This window comes from Mus caroli, chromosome 12 (genome assembly GCF_900094665.2).
Source record: "Mus caroli chromosome 12, CAROLI_EIJ_v1.1, whole genome shotgun sequence".
Taxonomy (NCBI): Eukaryota; Metazoa; Chordata; class Mammalia; order Rodentia; family Muridae; genus Mus; species Mus caroli.
The window spans coordinates 103,437,822-103,462,821 of record NC_034581.1 but is presented as its reverse complement, the minus strand read 5'-3'; the positions used below and the strand labels follow the sequence as shown (position 1 = coordinate 103,462,821).

Here is a 25,000-nt window from a genome sequence, read left to right as displayed (position 1 = left end):
GCCAGTCTGCTACAGGCACAGTGCTCCTTTTACAAGTGATGAAAATGTTCACGGCTGGCTGAGGTGATGGCCGCCGTATGCTGGAAACACACCAAACCCCCCCGCGTGCTAGCACTTTAAAGAGGTGAGTTGGAGGATATCTGAATAAAGCTGCCTCCAAAAGATTATCAAGCATTTACCGTGCAGTTGGATAAATATAAATAACTTGGATATCAAGCCAGTGAGCTCTGGACACTACTGGTTATGGAAAGAAAGTCAAGTAAAGGAAGAAAAAAATCTATATTTAAAATTTTAAAATTTTAAGAACTCCAGAGTGGGAAACTTTGGGCACATCATAGTTTTCCCCAGGGACAAAATGTCTCGTTAGAAGACTCACAAGTCAGAGATCTGTACACAGTGTAGTTATAGACACATCACACGTCTAAAGAGCCCAGTCTCTGGTCAAGTTTCCCACTGGGCAGGTGCTAATGACCACTGTAGGCTACTGGCCTCTGGGATCCCCCAGTCTCTCACTGGCAGCTCACCCAAGGACACAGACTCTGGAGAGGAAGCTAGGGGGCAGGTCTTGGAGGTTCTGGACTCTGGGAACCAACTGCCCTCCTCTGCCCAGGGTTTGGGCTGACTGGCATCAGACACCCTAAGACACAGATCCCATCATAAGCAGTGGGCTTTGCTCTGCAGACTAGATCCCTGGGAGCACATGGTCCAACTGGGCTATCGCATCCTGTCCCGGGATAACACCTGCTATCTGCTAAGAGCTCAGAAAACACCTGTAACATTGACAAATGAAATGTTTCATCTTCCTGCACCAGAGAAAGTAACACGTGTTTAGAGCTGACCCTCCATGGCTGCCTGCCCCAGCCTTGAGAGCTGACCCTGACAGGATCAGCTTCCTCTCCAGATGGCAGGCTGCAAGGTAACACCTCCTGGCCTGAGGGTGCACCGGAGATGGTGCCAGCTCCCCTCCCAGGCCTTCTAGGACAGAAAGAGGTCTAAAGCAGAGTGGATGACAGAGGTTTGAGGGGTTTGGTAGCCCAGGGCCTCACCAACCCCCACATGACAGACGAGGTTCTGGGAAAGGCAGAGCACACCCAGAGTCCTACCACATGCCTCCCTCTCCCCACATGTCCAGCTCTGTTGGTCTCCTGGTCTCATCTACATTTGAAAGCACACAGCAACGCTTAGTCAGAACTGTAGAAAGGGCAGAGAGTCCACATAGAAAGGCGTTTTAATATAAAACACATGAAAGAGACAAATGGAGAGTAATCAAAACCTCATTAGGGCAAATAAGCGACCTGCCTACAGTGTCACCAGAACTGATGGCAGGGAGCCTTGTGTGGGCGAAGCTGGGTCTCCAACGGCTGCCACAGGGAGACACAGGCCCAAGAAACCCTGACAACCCCACTCCGGCTCTGACCAGCACCCTCACTAAGGCCTCAAGGCTGTGGTCCTTCAACGCCCACCACCCGGATAGGACAGGAGAGCAGGCAGCCTCTAGGTGCTTCCACCCATTGGACAAGGTGGGTCGGTGCAGCCCCTCTCAGCTCAGGCCGCCCCTACCCAGGAAGGAAGCTCGGAAGCTCCATCTGGGGAAGGAGGCCACCCTGGACGCAGCCAGCAATGAGATCAGTGGACTGTGCCTCTGTCTCCAGCCAGCGGGACAGGTTAACTCCTCGGGATCTTTCCATCAGTCTTGACTAGAGCCATTCGTTATTCCTGGAAGTTGTACTCTCCCACAGCCTACTATGTGCTTAGCACAATGGTAGGTTCTAGGAATATAGCAGCAGAGAGGCCAATTAATCCCTGCCTTGGGCAAGGCTCCCTTCTCCTGGGACCCTCCAGTTTACAGGCAAAGGGCTGTGGGGACAAAAGCCAGGCTGGAGGCCCACAAGGCCAAGAGCCACCATGACCTCACATTGGGGCACATGCCCCAGGGGACCTTGCACATGGCTCCAGAAGGGGTCAAGAAGCCAATTCAAGAAGTCAAAATGTCCCTTTAAACACTTAAGAAAGAGAGAATGTAGAACAAGCATGAAATATTGATGATCCGTGTCAAAGCAGCACCAGGGTGAGCTGAGCAAAAGTGAGCTGGCCTGTCAGAGCTGATATCAGCGGGAGAATCCTGGAGCGGGCGACGTCGGAGGTTCAGAGGAGCAGCGGGGGCCTGCAGCAGAGACACAGCAAGTCTGAATGCATCACAGCTGTCTTTCTCAAGAGTAGAGCAGGAGTCAGATGCAAAGGCGCTCGGCCCCCTCTCTGCCTGCTATCAATGCACAGGAAGGGAAAGGAAGTGGGACAGAATGCAGCTGCCTTAGTTCTGGAAGACACTCGTCCTAGATTCTCCAGGGCTGCTCTAGTTCCCACCCCAGGCCTGCCTTGGTTGCCCAGCAACTTGCTGAAGCAGGGGTTCCATCGTCCATGCTTGCAAAGAGACAATCTGCTAAGTACGGAATATGACTTCTAAGCTTTCGCTGGGACTTTCTTAACAACTCTTATAAAAACAAACTTGGGAGGGAAGGAGTTGCTTTGATGACTTTTCCTAACTTTTGCCTCAAAACACAATGGCCTTGACGGTGAGTAGAATCATGGGACACAGTGTGGTGGGCCCAGACAGCTGGGTCTGTGTCTCAGTTTTCTGTCAACTCTAAGGCTCCCACACCATGCAGGGCTTAGAGCCAGGATATTACCCAGTCAGACTAGAAACCAGGAGGCTAGTAGCTGCTATCCCACCAGAAGCAGGAGCTGGAGAGCCCAGCCTTAGCCAAGAACTAAAGCCTGGTTCACACAGTCCTTCACCTCACACAAGTTCTCCTTGGTGCCCACCCAGTCACCATTCTAAACTGCAAAGTATCTTCATATCCCATTGTGGAAGAGTCCTTGTCCCCTACACTGACCCGGAGCAGCCGCTGGCCAGGCCGCCTGGTCCTGCGTACCTGCTCTGCTTCAGGCTCATTGGAAGATAAAATGTTGAGGAGCAAAGATGACCGGACCTGGGAACGAAGAAGCCCACGGGTGCACACGGAGGTCAGAAGCTGCCACAGACCCCGAGAAAGATCACAGATGGTACAGATGCATTGAGAAGAAGACCCATGGTGCTCACATGAGAGAAGTCGGGGACCAGGAGGTTCAGAGGTCCTTCCAGACTGGCTTCTCAAAGGTTTCCACTCCCATCTCCTCCTGCACGCTCTGGAGCCTGCTGACATGCAGAACCCTCCCCACCACAGGAGGCAAAATCTACATCCCAATGAGGGTTGTATCTCTCCTCCATGGGGCAAACTTGAGAGCCCTGCTCTGTCGACACCCTCCCTGCCTCCCCCTGCCACCCTGATGGGGGACTGCATCACAGTGGGTTTGCCTGGAAGGGGGTGGGGGTGTACCTAAGAGAAGCTCCCACAGGATCGTGAAGGTCAGACTAAGGACACCTGAGTTCCAGACCACAGCCCTCTCAGAGCAGATGCCAGGAGGAAGCAGTCACAGAACGTGGCCCCAGCAGCAGCCGGCCAGCCTGGTGTGGCTGGCTCATGTGGAGTTCATCCCGCACATGCAGGGAGTAAAGCCAGGCACTTTGCCATGATGAGGTGGACTCCAGTCAGCCAGCCATGGCATAGAGATAAGCCAAGAAACGGAGGAAGACAGCCAAGCAGCCCATTTCCCGTAATGAACTGGGCCGGCCTACACGAAGTCAGAATCCCAAAGTTTGACATTTTGCTGAGTTTAAGGATTCAGAAAGCCTACTGGCTAGCATGGAGCTTTAAGTTCTATGTCCACTGTTCATCAGACCCTGTGCCTGAAGCCCTCAGGTGAGGCTGCTGACCTGCAGTGGCCCAGCAGTGATGGGCTGGAGACCCTTAATCCTGATGGCAGAAACCTGCTCCTTTCCTGCAAAACGTTGGCTTCCTTGGACTCAGAATTTGAGTTAATTAGCCTTGAGCTTGAGGACCCAAATCTCTTGTGTGGGGAAGCTCTGAGCACAAAGATGCCGCTCTGAGCACAAAGATGCCGCTGCTGTGGACTACAGGACAGAGCAAACCTTAATTGTCCACTGAGAGAGAACAAGAAGAATGACCCAAACATTGCTAGCTAGAGAACCATCTGGAAAAAAAAATCCTCTGAGTAAGTAGTGTCTGTGGGAATGCACAGGCAGGGGCAGGGCAGGGGCAGGGGCCACGTTGTTAGAGGCTCACAAAGATCAGAGTCAGGTCTCTCTATACCCAGGGTCAGCAAGACTGCTATGCATTTGAGGCTCTGCAGGCTGCATATGTAGTCTCAACTCTGTCACTGTAGTACAAAAGTAGCCACACAGGGGACATAAATGAATGATTATGGCTGTGTTCAAATAAAACCTTATTTACAAAATAATAGGTGAGCTAAAGAAGCCCTTTTTTTTCCTGATTCCTTCTACATAGAAACCTACCAGATGCTGTTCTGGGCACAGGGACTAAGGCAGGAATAAGTGACAAGACACACTAAGGCAAAAGGATGGCACTGAACCCTCATAAGCTCCATTAAAACAGCAGCAGCAGCAGCAGCAGCAGCAGCAATAACAACAACACAGATTCAAGAAAAGTAAGAACAAACCGACTCTGTGTCAAAAAAAAGGGACCAGGAGGAGCTGGGGAGCACAGGCAGCTAACAGCAAGCATCAGTCTGTCCCTCTGGCAGGCTAACTGGCCCCTCCCCTGAATTGCCTGTCATAAGAAGACACACTGCTATTCCCTAAGCACTCCTTTCCTAGGCAGTGACACGGGGAATCTCATCTTGACTGTGAGCCAAGGCCTGTGTCCCTCCGCTTCCACCTGTAGTGCCCACTGCAACCTCGCTGTGACAGTCAGGAAAGGACCACTCTGCTGGCCATGCCAGTCTGAAGCCAGCCTGGCCTACTGCGGGCTTCAGCACCATGGACAGAGCCTCTGCAGGCGGGGCGATCAGCGGAGCTGTCAAAACAGGCAAATGTGTTGTCCCCAGAGCCAGGCCGATGCAAGCAGGCCCAGTGTGTCCCACTCTGTGTGACCCCGTGTGGGAGGACTGTTGGTAAAGAGGAAGTGAAAACAAACAGTGCACGGATCCCTTCACCCACGTTATTAGCTTGGGAGAGACTCGCAAACGTGCCGAGAGCAGCAGCAGCAACATCTGCTTCTAATTGCTTCTCCCCAGAACTCGTCAGCTGGCGTCTGCCCCGGGAGGAAAGCTGGTATTTTCAACAAACTCTTAAATCAGATGGCATCCATAGTGAGTAATTTCTTACGTGTTTAAACTTTGAGGCTAGAAACACAGAGTGTACCTTTGCAGAAGAGCTGGGCCATGAGGTGGTCCCACACCAAGGGTCTGCTTACAAGGTTTCTTTTGTGTGTTTTCAAGACAGGGTTTCTCTGTGTAGCCCTGGCTGTCCTGGACTCATTCTGTAGACCAGGCTGGTCTTGAATTCAGAGGTCCACGGGCCTCTGCTACCTGGGTGTTGGGATTAAAGGCGTGTGCCAACACACCAGGCTACAAGTTTTTGATGTACATACCATGATCAGATGTTTTCTTCTATTTATTATGTATTTGTGTCTTAAACAGAAAATGTTCCGGTGCTTTCAAAAATTCCACTACGTCCATTAGTTTATTTGTAATATTCCTCCTTCCCAACTATTTTTGCAAAAAAGTTTCTTTTGCAAAAGCAAAGTGGTGTTTTGAAAGTGTATGGGTCTATGCTGCCACTTAGGAAGTGTCTCAAGAAAGAGACCCATCACGTCCCCAGAGGCCAGGATCTCTGCAGGTTCTGCTCAGAAGCCCATGATCCTTGCGCAAGCTGCACCACCTTCCTGGAATGCTAGCTCGGTGCACAGTATGGACATGGATGTAGATAGATCCTGGCCATTGGAGACTCTGATGCATGCCCAGTCTCCCCAGCTGACAAGGATGCCTTTGGGTGTGTCTCCCTAGTGCTGCAGACCCAACAGCACGGGTCCCTTCATGATGAAATGCAAGAGGCCACTTCCTGCTGCCCCGCACCTCTTCCTTCCCTATCAGCTTCCATGCAAGTGGAACAGGGCACAGGAATGTCTCAGACTGTGCCTCTATGTGCTAAGAAGTGACAGTAACCTGGGGCCAACACCTCCTCCAGGAAGCCCTGTCATAACAAGCTGAAAGCATTGTGCCGCTCTCCCATGCACATGTGCACACACAGAATGCTCTCTGCACCAGAGTGTCTATCTTCTGGAGAGTTCCAGGCAGAATCATCTTCCACATACAGTTAAGTACTTACTCAACAAATCTTCCTGGTGATACTCTGCATAGACTTGTACCTGGGATGCTTTAATGTGTCACAACTCAAAATTACTCTCTAAAACCTCTAAAAATGATGCTTAGCCCTCATTAAATATGAAGCCCAAACAGTTCTGCCTCAAATATAGAGGTACTGCTTTGTCCCTACTTATTGACCTTATGAAGGAAAATTCTCTCATAGAAAGGCTGGCCTGGCATGCACTGAGTACACAGCTTAGTCAGTCAAAGTGCTTGCCCTGGCTGCATACCTCCCTTAGCTCATTTCCAGAACCCATTTCAAAGGTCAGGGGGAGTGGCATGAGATCGCACTCTCACTGCTGGGGAGGCAGGTCGATCCCTGCAGTGCTCTGGCTAGCCAGCCTCCCCTCATCAGCAAGGCCCAGGTCCCAGTGAGCTGTCTCAAAACACAAGGGACAGCTCCTGAAGAACCCAAGACTGATCTCTGTGTGATCTATATATGTGTGCATGCAGACACACACAGACACACACATACACACACACACTCCCCACACATGAAAGGACAGCCTGAGAAGAAGGGTGTCTGTCACCTTGCCAGTCCTCATGTCCCAGGCTTTGATTTCAGAACTGAAGCCGCCGCATAAAAAGACGTTGTGGTCTTTGGGATGAAATTTCAAGGTGGTGACTCTGAAGTCACTCCGACCACTAAACACTTGGGTTCCTGAAACACAGACAGACAAGAAAAAGTGAGAAAAATGTTCATGTCACAAGTATTTTAAAGGGGAAATGTTCACACGCCACCAGGGCCCAATGGGGTCCAGTATAGACCCCCTAGAAACATGGGAGGGATGGCAGCTTGCTTCCATTTCCTGTCAAATCCACCAAGACTCAGGGCTAGATCCTAGAACTCTGCCTTTCCCATATTCTGTAGAGTTGTTTGTATCATCTCATTTAAACCATACACCAACTAACCCCAACATGGCTGAGAACAGGCTCAGGGAGGTTCAGAGAGTTTTTCAGGTTGCATAGGTAATACAGATTGTTTACTCAGGAGTCTAGAATCTAAACTCAGAGTTGGTTGGCATTTATTTCAGGATCAGTCTTCCAATCCTTATAAAATTGAAGACAGATTTGTTACAGAGTGCAGCAGGTGTGGGTGACCTGACATGCTGGGCCACAAATGGCAGTGGCCCACACAGCAGCCCAGCACAGAATGGACATCAGGAGTGGCTCACTGGGGTCTCACTGGCTCTGCAGGATTTGAGACAGTCCTGGCCATTTTTCATATTATCATACACAGTTGTCAAGTCCCTGCGCACACTGTGGTAACTATCTGGCACACACAGACACATATGGTGTGGAAAACAGCTGTCACTACGGTTTCCTAGAGGCGAGTAATAGAAGCTTTAGAAGTGTCCATCATTCAAGGACGGTTAAAGCCAGCACTTCCCCCACTGCCCAGTATGACTTGTGTACCCCTCGACACTGGCGAGACTCTCAGCTATCACATGGCATTTGCCCAAACCCGCACCAAGAAATCAGACCAGCTCTGAGAGGCACCACACAGCGAAGCACCTGGGGCTGTCTCCTGACATGTCACTAGGGGCCAGGTTTACACACCAGGGACAGCACCTGCCACCTGCCAAAAACATGGAGGAGGCTTCCCTCAAAGAAAGCGTAAGGACTTCCTCAGCCAGAAGGGAAATCTCGAGTGCCTTTGGCTACCAGGGCTCTTCCACCGAATCAGGGCGTTGGCAGAGCAGAACACAGAAGCTGACAGCCGAGGAGCTGGGACGATGACTGTCAGGAAGACACTTGCCATGCAAGCGTGAGGACCTGAGTTTGACCTCAAAGCCCACATAAAAAACGGGTTTTAGGCTTCTACTTCCGGGTCAAAGTCATGGCGGTGGCAAATTCAAGTCCAGCCAATCCAGTGGTCTTCTCTGATGTCATTGGCGGCCAGGTGAGGAAGTTGGTCGCATGAAGATCGAGCTCTTTGCAGACGTGGTGCCTAAGACAGCAGAGAACTTTAGGCAATTCTGCACCGGAGAGTTCAGAAAAGATGGTGTTCCGGTAGGATACAAAGAGAGCACCTTCCACAGGGTCATAAAGGATTTCATGATTCAGGGTGGAGACTTTGTTAGTGGCCGTGGTACTGGAGTCGCCAATATTTACAGGGGTCCATTTGTGGATGAAAATTTTAAACTTAGACACTCAGCTCCAGGCCTGCTTTCCGTGGCAAACAGTGGTCCCAGTACAAATGGCTGCGAGTTCTTTATCACGTGTTCTAAGTGTGATTGGCTGGATGGAAAGCATGTGGTGTTTGGGGAAATCCCTGATGGACTTGTAGTGATGAGGAAGACTGAGAATGTTCACAGGCCCCAACAATAAGCCCAAACTGCCAGTGTGGGGAAATGCAATCTAGACAAGGTGGAACCAGGTCGTCTGCTGTTTGGGTGTGACATTCTTCCTCGAGTCTGACAAGCTGGACTGGCCTCTGTTTGCTTCCCTGTCTCCACAGTATGCAATCCAGGACCTGGCAGTATCACAGATCAGAACCAATAATCCTGTTTAAATTTTGAACTGTAAATAAGGGATTTTTTTAATGCAAAAACAAAAACAAAAACTGAGTTTGGTGGTGCATGCTTGCAACCCCAATACCAATGGGGGAGAGAAGTAGAGACAGCAGATGCCTAAGGCCTGCCTGCCAGACAGCTTCACCTAATCCCAGTGAGAGAGACCCCGTCTCACTAGCTTGACCACCAGCTTCCTGTGCCTGGACATAAGCAGGTACCTGCAAACACACAGCTGGTGTCCAAGACAGTGATGAAATGTCAGGACAGTGTGCTCTTGTCTAAGCCCTGCAAGGCTGTGTTTGTTCATTCTGGGCAGGAAGGACTCCCTGATGACTTCCTCTGTCTGCTGACCCCATACACTGAGGAAGAACTCGGCCAGCTCCAGCTTGTCCGGTAAGGAAATGAAACTCATCAATCATGGCTTATGAGAGTCACGGAGGGATAGCTGCAATGGCCAGAGCCACAGTCGTCAAGCCTACTCGTCCCCGTTCAGGACCTCGCCAGGCATCACTGTCATGAAGTGGTCTATAGATTTGGGACAAAATGCACCAAGGTGCCAGCATCGCATCGCCATGGGTTTTAAAGACTTCTTCTCTTTTTCAATTGTGTATTTCTGTGTGTGCTTGTTTGAGTGTATGCCATGGGCGTGCAGGAACCAGCACAGGCCAGGAGAGGGAGGTGAGTTCCCTGTAGCTCTGTAGCTCTAGGCCTGACATGGGTGCTGGTCCTCTGAACTAACAGTATGTTCTTTTAACCACTGGACAAGCTCTGCAGTCCCATTGTCAGCAAATTTAAAAAACAAAAACAAAAATAGGTTATCTTACAAAGTAAGGCAAAATAGAGCACCAATTTTAAGTACATCTTACTATGCCGTGTGCTAAGAGCGTCAGGCAACTTTTTAAAACATTTTTTAGTTTCCTGCGGCTGTGGTGGCACACGCCTTTAATCCCAGCGCTCGGGAGGCAGAGACAGGCGGATTTCTGAGTTCGAGGCCAGCCTGGTCTACAGAGTGAGTTCCAGGACAGCCAGGGCTACACAGAGAAACCCTGTCTCAGAAAACAAAAACAAACAAACAATTTTTTAATTGATATTGGTGAATGTGGGAGTCCACACAAAGGTCAGTGGATAGCCTGTGGGTGTTGGATCTATCCTTCAGCTACATAGATCCCTGCTCATCAGGCTTGGCGGCGGACGCCTTTGCCTGCTGAGCTGTACTGCCAGCCCAAGGGCAGAGCAACTGCCTTGAAAACAGAAAAGTGCATCAGAACCAAATATGGCTTCTCTCATCTAAATGCAGGTAGTGTCCTGTGACCCAGGGCTTGAAAGCCATCCAACTGTAGTTTCTATTTATCCAAAGAACACAAAGAGGCTGACAGAGACTCCTCACAGGGATGCAGGATACTGTCCACTGTCTCGCGACACAGAGGACTTAGAACCTATTTCCTCCAGCAAACAGGAGCCTCCCCGCAACTAACCAGAAGGTGGTGTTCCTCGATTCCTGTGTTTCAACCACTCAATTCAGAGTCAGATGAGACACTCATTTAAAGGTTTGAAACCAGGTCAGAAAACCACTGATCCATGGGGCGGACTGCGGACAACCGTTAGTTACTTTGGTTTTGTTGGGCTCTTTTCTTTTGGTGCTAGGAACAGAACGCAGAGCCACAAATGTGCTAATGAGCATGCTACCACTGAGCTAAACTTCCCACCCCCTGAAGTACAGTCTTCAACACATGACACTTAAATCATTTTCAGCAACATCAGAAAAATAAATAAATAGACCGGCTTTCAGGTACCAGGGCACAGCTCTCTAGTAAAGCTGTGCTTACTATGCCCTAGGTGCTTGGCTCAAATGCCAGCCCAGGGAAAAGGGAGGAAGGAAGGAAGGAAGGAAGAGGAGGGGAGGGGAGGGGAGGGGAGGGGAGGGGAGGGGGAAAGAAAGGAAAGAAAGAAAGAAAGAAAGAAAGAGAGAGAGAGAGAGAGAGAGAGAGAGAGAGGGAGGGAGGGAGGGAGGGAAAAGACTGTCTCAGAACATCCTCTCTAGAATGAAAAATAAGAATTATTAATTTTAAACTTGGGGGAGGGCCAGGGCAATGTCGCAGGATGTAAAGGTAAAGAGTCTGCCGTGTAAGCAGGAGGGTTTGAGTGTGGATCTCCAGCACCCACATAAAAAGTTCAAAATGGTGGCACATTCGTGTGATCCTGGTGCAGAGACGAGGGAGAGGGAGAAATGTGGGGGTTCCCTTGGGGTTCACTGGCCAGCCATGCTAGCTGAATCAGTGAGCCTCAGGCTGACACAAAACAAATGCTTGAGAGGAGGGCTCAACCTTTGTCGTTCACTGCTCCTTTTCATCCAAGATATCTTCATGCCACCTCAGGTATATAGGTTTATACAGTAGGTACAAAGACCAAATAGTTGCTCACAGGAATCCTTAAAAATAATTTTAGAACAATTCTTTCGTATACATATAATTTTACTCTTTACTAGAGATGAGAGCAAATTTGCACTCTAATGAGATGGATGGATTACCTGTTTATTTTTTCATGAAGAATTAAATGTCCCAGGACTCAGGAAGCAGAGGCAGGACAGCCTGGACCACACAGTAAGTGTCACACCGTGGTGTGTGCCTAGGTAACAGAATGAGACCCTAACTCAAAAAATAAGCAAGTATATTTGATACAACAAGATATACTATACTTTCAAAGTTTTCAAAATTAAAGGATTCTCAGATATGTCAAGAATGGCACTTTGCGTGAATCCATTAAAAAAAAATGGCAGAAGTGTATCTAGAACTATTTTCAGAAACTGATGGAAACTCTGTCCCAGGCCAAACTTCATTCTTTTTTTTTTTTTTAAATGAATCTGATTTTAAGAAGTCAAACACTCAGTTGGGCAGTGGTGGCGCACATCTTTAATCCCAGCACTTGGGAGGCAGAGGCAGGTGGATTTCTGAGTTCAAGACCAGCCTGGTCTACAGAGTGAGTTCCAGGACAGCCAGGGCTACACAGAGAAACCCTGTCTCGGAAAAAAAAAAAAAAAAAAAGGAGGAGAAGGAGAAGAGCACAAAACTCTGCAAACAGGCTTAGCACCACACTCCATCGCACACAGCCTTGTGCCCGAGCTGAGGTGCTTGGCTGGGTCTTGTCGGCATTACCACTGCCTAACGGCAGGCGTAGTACACAAGGCCTGTGGTGTGTGCTCAGACTGAGGCTGCAGGGAAGCCATGAAATGCAGAATGGCTGAGTGCTGCAGGAAACATCTTGGATCCATTACGTGTTTGAGCTTGAATTAATTTTTGGTCACCGCACACTCAGAACCCCTTAGCAGCTGCTGACTGTTTCACAGCCCCACACTTAGTTACGTGACCCTGTTGAGCTGTGATCACAGATTTAGGAGCATGGCTGTAGAGAAAGGAAGACAGCCTTTTAAACCCGCAGCTCTAGCTTTGCTCTGTGTTGTGCTGTTGCTCGGGGACCGCAGCAGACTGTGGGTGCCTTGTTAGATCACCCCGCCCTCAGACAGGCACTGCACAGTGAGCTAACCTAACTGGGAAGTGCCTTTTCTCCAGTTTACTCTTAGCTTTTCACAACCCAAGCTTTCCTCCCCGCCCCTTTTTGTGAGTGTATGTTTGCACATGCAGAGTATGGAGGCCAGAGGTCTCAATGTCTTCCTTGACTTACTTTTTGAGCACCTGGAGCCCATGAGTTACAGTAGACTGGCTAGCCAGCAGCAGGTCCAGGCGCTTGCCTGCCTCTGCCTCTGCCTCCTCAGGGCTGGGATTAAGGCAGGAGCCACCTCACCTGGCTTTTACATGAGTCTGGGGTCCCAAGTCAGGTTCTCATGCTTGAGAGGCAGGCGCACTACCCATTGGGCCATCTCTCCAGAACCTCTGCCATACTCTTAGGTTACAGTCAGGGACCAGACACCCAGCTGGCAGACAGGTAGCAAGTGAGCCACTGAATAGAATGGGGAGAGTCTCTTCCTCTCTGCACCCTCAGATCTGGAACTCACTTGCCCATCCTCAGACCCAAAGCAAAGGAACACTCTCCCTGAGGGAAGCACATGCGTTCCTGGGTCCTCGGAGCACAGTGTAGGACCAGCCATGTTCATTTGAAACGGCAGCAGGTGTTTGTGGGAAGGTGATGACCCACCTTGCTGATGACAGAGAAGGGGCGTGGGGGGCTGAGCTGTTGGATGACTGACGCTTTCCCGCCAACAAGAAAAAACAGAAACGCACTTCCCTCAACTCCCGAAGATGCTGAAAATCTGTCTTTGAAAGGCTAAAATTTTCCACTTAGAAAGAGGCTGTTGAGTACACTTCCTACTTCTAAGAGCTGGGACTTTGCTTTCCTCTTTGTTAAAGGGACCCAAAGCTAAAATATTCCTAAAAAGCTAGCAGGTACCTAATGGGAAACACTAGAGGAAAACACTCTGCTCAAGGATTCAGTTCAGAAATCAGCATCACAACATCATCACCTGGCTGGATGCTGGAGACAGACAGGGTGATGGATAAGCTGAGAGCCGGAGAGACCCATGTCCTGTACCGGCTCTTCGCTGGTCCTTCACTGCCGTCTCGGGCAGGCAGGAGGACTGAACGTTAAGTGCTATGTAAAGCACTCTGGGGGAAGCAACCAAAGAGGGCCATTATTGTTTGAAAAATTAAACCCTAACTTATTGAATTCATCTGTGGTTAAATTAAAAGCTAAAGCCAAGGGATGCTGGGTTCTAACCATGGGAACCTTAAGAGACTAATGACTGCTGGGCTTTCCCGGGAGGCCTGGAGAACACAGCAGGCCTGGGCTGCCTTCCACCTTTGCTGAGGAGATTTGCAGAAAGGAAAGGCGGGAGATAAGTCAGCAAGGAGAAGCTTGACCAAGAGCACTGGCCGCTCTGAAGTGAAAGTCTTTCTCCTGGAATCTGTGGCACTCTCTCACCTCTCCCAAATGGTGGCCTGTCTATCAGTTCTCCCCCTGGGCGGGGCTTCTTCAGCACTTGGGCTAGCTGTAACAAACCTTTCACCTTGGGACTATCTTGCTTGTCTGCTTGTTATAGGAAATTCTGTTTATTCACTGCAGGCTTATAGGAAATTGAGCTTTAAAATATGTAATCCATTGGCACTTGGCTGTATTGATCTGGTTATAATGAGCTCAACCAGTATAAAAACTGTTTGGATCTTCTTGGAGTTAAGAAAAATTACTTCTTTTCCCTTTTGGATCAATAATGATACAAATAGAAACTATGTTTCTGGGCTTGGCGGGGAGGGGGGAGTGTCAGCACAGAGTCCTTGCTTATGAGCCTGAGGCTCCAAGTTCAATCCACAGCCCTAGAATAAACCGTCCTTTAAAGCAAAGCCATGGTTCCAGGGTCCCACAGAAACCCTGAGTACTCACTCTCCACACACTACCACTTCCATAGCTTCTCCATCCAGTACCACTGAGGGGCTGGGTGACCCGGGCAGGCAACTACTCAGAGCTGGGCCTCTTTTCTTTCTTAGACAGAGAGAGAAGTCAGGCTTCCCTGAGGCAGCCACTCCTGCAGCCAGGGCAACAACATCTGGCAGCCTAATGCTGAGTCTGGGCCTATGGACCTCCATTTTCATTCAGCATGTTTGGCTCCCGGACCACTCCTGACTCATCAATGGCACTTCAGATGAAGTGAAACCCAAGTACTGATCCCTTTGAATGAGAAGGGATGACCATGCCCCCTGCAGGGAGCTCACCTTGGCTTTGCTACTCTGAGGTCACAAGTGGGAAGGGGGACCATCATGTACAGTAAACCTGTCCCCGCAGGCCTGGTTGGATCCTGCACTTGTCACACAGCAATCCTGGGTAATGGCAGGAACTAATCTGCATCTCAGAGCTGAGGAAAGAGAGTCTGGTGAGGGACAGGACATCTGGCCCTACGGCCAGCCACACAGACACTGACTGGCTCGTCTGACCCCAGAGTCCCTCTGTCTGCATCCCACCTCCAGACCCACCAGCGACTCATGACCTTTCTTCCTCCGTGGCTCTTTGTTCCTAGCCACAGACTCAGGGACACGTAGGGAAAATGTTGACAGGGAAAAGCTTGTGTTGTTGGCCCGTGGTAATTGAGCCTATGTTCCCAGGCAGCAGGCATATGACTCATCTCGCTAAAATCAATATCGTTACAGCATCCTCTGGGAAGTATTCAGCCAGCTGTAAATTTAACCATCCTGACTCAAAGTTAACGAGAAAAGAAGCTTGCTAACTTTCAAATCACCCTCTGTGCATCAGGAGCAGGGGCCATGTTGGCAAGTGGGCAGAGGCCAGGCAGGATGCGGGCCGAGGGTCAGGTAGGCCTTGTCTGCATGCCCACTGGCATGGCTCTGGGCTCAGCAGCAATGCTGCTCAGAGCCTGACAGCCTTACTGCAAAGCCATGCTCAAAACTGCCCTTCAGGGGTGGGTGTGAGAGCAGACACAGAAGAGCAGGAGCAAGCCCTGGACCTTACAGACAGTACGGCCACATGGATGGTGGCTGCAGGAGCTGGCAGCTGCCATCCTTTTCCTTCCAAGCCCAGCCACTTTCAATTATCTATCTGGACAAAACTGCATTTCTTAAAATTAGGAGGTGGGGAGTTAGCTTGCAAACCAGCTGTGTTTGGCTGTAAGCAGCTTTGTTGAAACACATAAGCCACCATACTAACATCAAACATGGCCTGACTGAGTTCAGATTCGGGGCCAGTCAACAAAGAGGGCCTAACCTAAGAAGAACCAGTTGTTCGTTGATGGCTGCTGCCCACACAGAGGAGAAACATGGCTACTGTAAGCCCGTTTCAATCAATAAAATCATGCCAGGGCCTGGTGTCACCTTCTTCATAAGGAGAGCTGGCATGAGTATCCTAGAAACGGATAGGAACTGGTTTATGGAGATGAAGACTCCCTCCCTGGATGGGAGCCAGTGAAAGGACGCTTAGTTCCCAGGGGAAGGGCTCACAGATGACAGACACATGCAGAAGGGGGTTAAGGAAAGGGTCTTGTGGCATGGCTAACAAAGGTGGGGGTGGGCAAAGGTGTACCTGAAGGACAGTAGCCAGGGACCATCATCAATTTGAACCCTGCTGGAGAAGCCCGCAGTGGCAAACAGACACAAATGCTGGTCTGAAAGCAAGCCTATCCCTTGGGGGCTGCAACAGCCAGCGCTCACTGTTTCTTTTGTGGTTTTCAGGGGCACTAAACGTCTTCCTGAAGTGTGCTGGGGAAAACCCAAGTGTGCCACACAGCTTGAAGACCTACAGAGGCCCTGGCTGCGGCACGCCACTTGCTTCAAGCACCCGTGGGAGCTAGTGGCACTTCAGAGGCTTAGCCTGACAGAGCCTTCTCGAATGGCCTCTCCTCCAAAGCCTCTTCACCACGGCCTTCATATGGACACTTTTCACTCTTCCTATACCAAGAGCTCTGAAACTGTCAGGGCTAACCCTGTTCCTGCTGGAGCATAGCTGTCCACAGCTCAAGAAGCATCCTTCAGCTGGCCACTCAATCAGAGGGGTCAGTCAAGAGCCTGCAGGCACTCCATCCTCCCAGGGCCTGTTTTCTGTAGATGCTGAGACACCGCCTGGAGACAGCCAAGCACTCTGCCAAAAGTTAGGCCAAGGTAGTTTGTCCAGGACAGGGAGGGGTGTGGGAAGGCACACTAGTCCATGTGTAGGCAAGATACCTTTGCCAGCCCCATAAGCCCAAGCTACATCCAGCTGTCACCAACAGTTGGATGACCTCAAGAAAGTCGTCAAGGGGGGCTGGAGAGATGGTTCAGTGGTTAAGAGCACCGACTGCTCTTCCGAAGGTCCCGAGTTCAAATCCCAGAAACCACATGGTGGCTCACAACCATCTGTAATGGGATCTGACACACTCTTCTGGTATGTCTGAAGACATCCACAGTGTACTTAGATATTATAATAATAAATAAATCTTTAAAAAAAAAAGTCGTCAAACACTCAAAGCCTCAATTGCTGCATCAAAAAAAAGAGAGAGAGAGAGAGAGAGAGATAATGTCCTCCCCGGCCAGAGGTGGGGGTGGGGGGGGCGCTAAGCATGTCGTCACCCAAGCAAAGAGCCTAACCCATTTACCTGTATCAGCTCAACATGGGCCTAGTGGCAAACGGGACACCAGGGTTACAGCAAAACTTGGACAGCAGCAGACCACTCTCTTTCTTTGTGGCATCAGCCATAGTCAAAATGGGGCTGAAAACACGTCTCAGGAAAGGAGTGGCCCTTCAGTGTGAAGCTCTACCTGGCCAATCCTTCCCACCCACCATGACCCAACAGAAGGCACAGGGACAGGAACACAAAAGGAGGCAGTCAGGACACTGAGCATCCCAGAGAGAAGGGGGGATGGCCCTAGCCAAGACTTCCTAGAGTTCTTCAGAGGGCTAGACTGTGGGGTCAGCACACCTACCTCAGACCCCAGATAGCGAAGAGGAGCTGCCACCCACCACCAACAAGTGCAACTCTGAGGGGCTGACACCTGCAAGAGGAGCCTTTAGAGCTGAGGAAGCTCCGGAGGGCCTCTGAGGAGAGGACTAGCTGATTGGTATGCAGGACAGGTCACGAACAAAGCCAGTGACACTCAGGGCCTGGGTGGTGTCTGCCAGTGTTCCCTGAGGCCGCCTGTGCCTAATGTAGCAGAGACGTTCGTTAGGGAGATTGCAGACGGAAACAGGAGCGCCAAAAATAATTAATCTGTGAGCAGATTTGATTAAGTGTTGATTCATGGCTGTTCTGTAAGCCAACAGCCCGTCAGAACTATAAATTAACGAGATAAAATGGTGCTGGCCCTCCATATTTCAGGCCGGGTATTGACAGTTTAGAATCCACAGATTTTTAACTGTATTGATTGAGGACACCAGGATAAATGGCCTTGGCACCAAATTCCCATTAATGACAATGGGCACCGAGTGACTAATTCCCAGAGCACTGCAGAGAGAGCGCCCTACGCTGCCTTCTCCTGGCAGGGCGCTCTAATTAGATTGAAATGAAAAAGCCAAATGACCATGGGCGGGAGAGGCAGAGGAAGGAAATGGAAGATCAGAGCAGGGGAAGAGAAAGAACAAGATAGTCAGAACCAGACCAAGGCCACGGGCTGCACACATGCTAAGAGTGGTCCTAGCAAGACACGGGGCCAGAGACGGGTGTGCAGACATATGGGTGCCCATACTGCCAGCCCTTGGGAGCTTCATTATTCAGGATAGGAGGACCCAGCAGGGGACAGCCTCAGCTGTCCAATTGTACAGATGTGAGCCAGCTCTGTTCAAGCAATAGACAAAGAGACCACCAAGACAGCCACACCCTCGAGGACACACGCTTGCCAGGATAGTGACAGAAACTGGCGACTATCCTCACAGGAGAGGCCTCACCTAGTGGCCAGAGGTCTTCCCTGAGGCTGGGCTAGCTCCAAACAACCCATCAGCTGTGTCCTCTCTGGGGACAAAAGACATCCAGCATACCTTCGCACGGTTTCACACACAGTGGGTGTATAGTAAGTAACACTGTTTGTAATGAGAAGAACTCCTCAGTATATGAGCCCCCATGCCGACACCGACACTGTTCCCAGCCAAGGCGGATGATGTGCCTTTGACCACGCCCTACTGCATGTCAGCTCTCAGAAATGGGGCCATGCCTCTCTCTAGCTACCCTTCACACAAGGGCCCCTTGGAGCCCTGTCAGCATGCTGCCTTCCCTGGTCCCCCATCTGACGGGACACCTGATGGGACAGCACCTCATCTCCCCTCCACTGAGCCACATGTCACATGATACCAGCTACAGTTCCAGGTCCTCATAGCTGTAACACAAACAGGATCATGATCTACTGCAGTCCCCGACTTGTCATCTACCTGCCGACTGCCATGGCTCTCTAATTTGTCAGGCATCAGACCTTTTTCTCACCTAGAAAATGGCACCCACTGCTGCTGACAGCCGTAATGACAATTCCAAAAGGCCATGTGAAAAGCCCAGGAAGCTTGCTCTGAGCTCAGCAGTGTAGGTTAGACACCATGTCCAATGGTCCCCTTGCTGTCTCCCTTGCTGTCAGTGAATGGGCCAACCCAGGACTGCTGCATAGAGCCTGCCTGTGTAAGCTGCTTTAGCTGGCTTCTCTTCCCTTCCCTACCTGATGGAGGCTTCCTGAGGATCTGCTCACATGACCCCACCCCACCCCCGTCCCCCACCCCGCCCAGGTGCATGTTAGGGTTACACTGAGAAGAACCCCTCTGAAGACTCAGTTCCCCCACATGGGCTGACAGGGATTCTAAACTGATGCCAACAAAAGGACACCGTGATATTTTGGTCCCAATTACACTGCAGAAGTTGATTAAAAAGCTGCCACTTTATCCGGCCCTACAGCTTGGTGCTGAGACAACCTTGGCTCTGTCCTTTGCTGACTGGCAGAGGACTGCTTCCAATGCTTTGTAGACAGCTGTGGTGCCGCTGGCAAATGATCTGCATGCCCGTGGGGGGAATGAGCCTGTCCTGAGGCCTCTGCCACACCATCACCATAGACAGTCTGCAGTCAGGACCCTCTGGGGAGGTTTCCCCAGTGAGGGGGCTGCTGGCTGACCAGAGACAGGACGTTAGGACACACCTGTTTCAAGGTCTGTTAGGTGCAGGGCAAAGTCGAAGCCACCACTGAGGATGCGCCGGCCACAGGGAGACCACCGTGCAGCCCTTACTGCCTCACTGTGCACAGAGTAGGTCTGCAGGCAGTGTCCCGAGTCCACAGCATTCCACACCTGCAAGAGAAACAAAGACAGGCAGCACCAGTCACGGTGATGAAGGAACCCCGGGGCGGGGGGGCTGGGGTCCCACTATTTCACATTTAACTGGCAGCTAGAGTCTTTCTTCCTCACAGCAAAGCACAGGTCTCCTTTCTCCAGGGCTAAGGAAACAGCATCTCCTATCTCCACTCAGCCTTCACACCTGCTCCTACCTGCTGACCACAGACATGTCATCATCGACACAGTCCTGCCCCTGCCTTCTACCTGCTCTGGAATGGAGAGAGCACCCAGCCAGACCATAGTTGACTGAGGCCCAGAGAGGGGCCAGCCTCAGAGCTCAAGGAGCTGGGGGGTGGGGGGAGCGGTGGTAACCTCTTCTTAGGCAAGGGGTACCTTCCCCTCCCCCTCATCCTGGCTCTCCACGGGGAGGATGTCCAGTACACACTTGACTCCTGCAAGCGGCTTACGAGCCCCAGGCACAGAGCTACAGCGCCACAGCTGGCAGGCCTGGTCCTGCTCAACACTGCAGGGTGGAGAGGACACACTACTAGTCATGTGACAGACCCAGTGGCTCCACATCATTGGGCCTCAGTCTCCCCTTCCATGAATTGGAAACGAAGACAACCATCCCAGACAGGAGTAAGGCTGGAGTCAGTTCCTTAGCACACGCAGCAGAAGGGCTGCTGGCTGGGGCTTGCAGGTTCTGGCGTTCTGAAACAAGATTCCCTGGCATTAGCTACCCAGGCTTCGTTAGTAAGAGAAAAGCCCAAACAAGCACACCCTCGCGCTTCCACAGACCTGTCCCCAGTGCAACTCCCACTGAAGGTGAGCTAACTCTGTCTGCCAAGCCCTGAAGGCTCTCAAAATGCAGCCAGAGTTCCAAGAGGTCCTGTCAATATGTAAATGTCTAATTAAGCAAACAAAAGGTCATGAGAAGCCTTCACAGAATGCAGGGAGCCCCCCCCCATTCCTTTCTTCCATAGCAGGGGTCAGGAGCTAGGTCTCCAACTGAAAAGAATGAAAACCAAGAAGCAGCAGTGGTTCTGTTTAAAAACACAGATAAAACAAAGGAGGAGCAGCCGGCAGACTGGCAGTGGAGGGCAGAGTGGCAGAGCAGCGGAGCACAGAGCGTGGCTGCTGCTTCAGAACTATGTACAAGAACGGGGTTGATGGGAAAATTAACTGAGCCAGGGTAACTCTGCAGGGTTCACATGGTTAGACAGGAAGAGGACGACAGACACCGAGTGCATAGGACAAGCCGCATTTACAAAGTATGATGTCGTTTTCTAAGAAGCATGAACTAGAGTATCACACTAATTAGGCTGGCTAGTATAAAAACAAAAACAAAGATAACACGTGTTAGCATGGATGCAGAGAAGTCAGAACCCCCTCCACTGCCCGCAGGAAGATAAGCTAGGGCAGCCATGATGGACTGCAGCCTGGGATTCCCAGGAACCTGTAGGGTTACTGTACAACCTAGCAATTTTGGTTCTGAGAATAAACCCCAAATTCTGGTCCTGGGAGCTCAAGAAAGCTTTGCCGTTCTTCACATGGAGAGAGGGTGGAAGGAGCCCACTTGTCCACACGGCAGGTGAGAGAATAAACAAACGGCAGCCCACCTTGTGCACAGTGCTCTGCCTCTTAGCCAGGGCTTCCTGATGGCTGTGGCAGAGTGGGCCAGGCCAGAGAGGAGGACTCTGGAGGAATCACAGGGGGGAAACAGCAAGCCAGCTGCCCAGCAGTATGGATTATCCCTGGCTACTGAGTTATCCCTGGCTGCTGAGTTACCCCTGGCTACTGAGTTACCCCTGGCTACTGAGTTACCCCTGGCTACTGAGTTATCCCTGGCTACTGAATTATCCCTGGCTGCTGAGTTATCCCTGGCTACTGAGTTATCCCTGGCTACTGAGTTATCCCTGGCTACTGAGTTACCCCTGGCTACTGAGTTACCCCTGGCTACTGAGTTATCCCTGGCTACTGAGTTACCCCTGGCTACTGAGTTATCCCTGGCTANACTGAGTTACCCCTGGCTACTGAGTTATCCCTGGCTACTGAGTTACCCCTGGCTACTGAGTTACCCCTGGCTACTGAGTTATCCCTGGCTGCTGAGTTATCCCTGGCTGCTGAGTTATCCCTGGCTGCTGAGTTATCCCTGGCTGCTGAGTTATCCCTGGCTACTGACTTACCCCTGGCTACTGAGTTATCCCTGGCTGCTGAGTTATCCCTGGCTACTGAGTTATCCCTGGCTACTGAGTTACCCCTGGCTGCTGAGTTACCCCTGGCTACTGAGTTATCCCTGACTACTGACTTACCCCTGGCTACTGAGCTATCCCTGACTGCTGAGTTATCCCTGGCTACTGAGTTATCCCTGGCTACTGAGTTACCCCTGGCTGTGGGGCAAAGTTTGTTACATTTTACCTTATGTGGTGGGTTTTTAGTTTTTTGGGTTTGGGGGGTTTTGGGTTTGTTTTGCTTTGGTTTTGGTTCTTCAAGACAGGATTTCTGTCTGTCCAGAACTAGCTCTGTAGACCAGGCTGGCCCTGAAATCACAGAGATCCCCCTGCTTCTGCCTCCTGGGTGCTGGGAGCTTAGGATGGCTGCCGCCTTTCTGGATGGCCAGTATTTCCTCTGAGAGGGTACATGAAGGCAGGGGCAGCAGAAGGGCTCTGAAGCAACAGTATCCAAATGGTTTCCCCTGTGAAGCTCTCACATTTATTCATTCAACAAGCATCTGGCCGCTTGCTAGCCAGCCAGGCTCGGCTCTCAGGAAACAGCCAGAATCAGAACTCTTGCCTTTCAAGAATTAACAGTCAGAAAGACAGGTCCTACACAAGCAGAACAGAGTGCCCCAGGTACCGAGGCTGATGTTTCAAGGTCACCTAGGAAGGGGATATACGGTCAACAGAAAAGATCCACAGGGTGGCCATGCTAGGTCCTTCCTAGTAGGCAGCTGCAAAAGACCAGACTGGCCAGAGAGGTAAGCAGGATGTGGCAAGACAGGATGCGGCCAGAGAGCGTATTATCGGCAGTAGAGAGTCCAGGCTCTCCTGAAGAAGTGTCTAAGGTCTCCTAGCCCCAGTCTACAGGACCCCTTTAACTACCTGTTCCACAGGCAGAAGAGACAGGGAGACAGAGTAGGGACTTGTGTGGGAATTCAAGCTGGAGGCAGCAGCAGGAAAGAAGAGGTCTAGATGGGAGTCAGAAGCATCAGGAACGAACCTCTTGGAGTAAAACCAGTAAAGAGAAGAGAGAGGCCAGGACTGCCTTCGGCCTCAGGCCTGTGCAGCAAGGGGGAATGGCCAGCTCTGGGAGAAGTGAGCTGGAAGGCACGGAAGGTCAGCGCTGAGAAAAGAAAGCAGGTCGTGAGAGGGGAAGATCAGGCGCACCCTGCCCTTAGGCTTTAGGGTGTATATACCACAGACTTACTTCTAAACCTTTCCTTACGTGCAGTAAGAGGCTGAGTTAGTGAGGAGGGAAGAGAACAAAAAGGACAGAGTGGAAGAGAAAGGAGTCAGGGAGGAATGAGGAGCAGACAGAGAGAGCAGGGAGCATGGGAGGGCTGAAAGGAACAAGGCAGAAGAAAGCTTAGACAGTGTGCTATGCTTCTTGGGTAGGGGTGTCCTGCATTGGCCTGGGTCTAAGGAGACACACAGGTGGTACTCAGTATGACAGCCCCTGGGAGGTGCAGCCACACACCTGTCTGATGACGCAGAGGAGCAGAGTCCAAGAGGACCAGTCAGTCCCAGCTTGCTATCAAGGGTGAAGGCGAGAGGAATCTTTGCTAATTGTTCTTCCTAATTGAATTGAATGTTCACTGTCAGGCTTTAAAGATTCATTCCCAAACACTGCCACAGCCCTGAGTGTCTGCCTTTTTTCAACCAAGTAATTAGAGATCCCAAACTGCCTTCACAGGATTAAGGAGCCCAGTCTCCTGTTGACTGTTCTGAGATGGCTCCATGTATTAGCTACAATTATTAGCACAGTCTGTGTGCCCAGCCAAAGCCACACATCTGACAAGAACATGACGGGAAAAACACAGTAGAGTTGGGTGTCTGTGTCACCGACCAGTACTGCCACTGCCACTGCCACTGCCACTACAGCTGTCTGGGGTCTCTGAAGACGGCCCAGCCTATGGCTTCGGCCTCAGGCAATGCTCTTCATTGCCTTTTGGTTTGGGCTTTGTTTGCATTTTGTTTAAGTTATTGAAAGGGGACATAAGCATGTCACAGGAAATGTGTGGAGGTCAGAGGACCACTCTGACAGACAATTCTCTCAGTCCACCAATGGTTCCAGAGATCAAACTCAGTGACTAGGTTTGTGCAGCAAGCACCATTACCCACGGAGCCAGCCTATCGGCCCTGTTGCTTGTTTTGAGAGAAATACACTCTCCTCACAAAGTACTCAAACTCTAAAGCACGCGTGTGTGTGCGTGTGCGTGGTAGGGATTACTGTGCTGTGGTTGTTTCTCTGGTTACATGGGAAATAAGCACAGTCCAACAAAATAGATTTTTCAAAGTCAGAAAAAGAAAATCAAATAAGAGTCGCCCCTATCTCCACACCAACTGACTGTCACATTTCTGGGGGTGGCTGTGCTGGCTTTGAGATCCAGCAGCAGTAGCTTTTGACTCCCCAGCTCCTGCTGTTCCAGCAAACACTGCCAGACCACTCCCCAGCTCACAGCTCCCTAGGAGTCCACACAGTCCGTGCCTTCCTTTGCCAAGGGGACATGAGCAGCCCATTTGTGCACAGGAGCCGGAGGAACCTGTCCTGGGGTGTTTCAAGGCTCAGGCCTGCTTTCATCACAGACTGAGATGGAAATAAACCACGCTGGCTGTGTAGCCCACTGGCAAGGCACAGTAGGGAATCCAGGTCCTGGGCATCTTATGTGAAGCATGACTGTGAAGCACATCTTTGTCAAATGGACTCCTGATGAGTTTAGGGGTTACTGCAGATCCATTTTTAAATTCTGGACTGTTCAACTCTAACACATAGAAACGTAATCCACTTTCTACGCTGGCCTTGAATTCTGCACCCTTAGTCACTTTTTAGTTTTCGAAGGTGTGTTAAGAACCCAGTGGGAATGTTTTCCCACAGACTCCTGTGTCATCTGCAAATACAGTTTTCATCCTCCCTTGCTTTCTTGCGCGGGCTGTAATCTCCACGGCCAGGCCAAAGAGACACAGGAAGAGAAGTCAGTTTTCCCTTGCTCCAAATCACAAAAGAAAAGCAGTCTGTCTTTTCCCCAGCACAGGGGGGAAACTCAGAGTCTTGTACATGCTAGACAAACACCCTACTATTAAGACACACACACTCTATTCAGTCTTTTACATATACTACCATTGGGACAAACACATCACACACGCACACACACACACACACTCCAGTCTTTTACATATACTACCATTGGGACAAACACATCACACACGCACACACACACACTCCAGTCTTTTACATATACTACCATTGGGACAAAC

At 50.7% G+C, this 25,000-nt stretch overlaps 1 protein-coding gene and 1 pseudogene across 2 annotated transcripts in view; one reads left to right on the top strand and one right to left on the bottom strand.

The window, feature by feature from the left end:
• The window catches only part of Wdr25 (WD repeat domain 25), a 134,936-nt gene that overhangs the window by 27,683 nt on the left and 82,253 nt on the right, over window positions 1–25,000 (bottom strand). For both annotated transcript variants that reach the window (XM_021179104.1, XM_029484840.1), the window contains 2 exons: window positions 19,394–19,541; window positions 6,816–6,946 (listed from right to left, as the gene is read on the bottom strand). In XM_021179104.1, the coding sequence (XP_021034763.1) occupies window positions 6,816–6,946; window positions 19,394–19,541 (279 nt within the window). The remainder of the gene's footprint in view (window positions 1–6,815; window positions 6,947–19,393; window positions 19,542–25,000) is intronic.
• On the top strand, window positions 8,126–8,616 carry LOC110306935 (annotated as a pseudogene).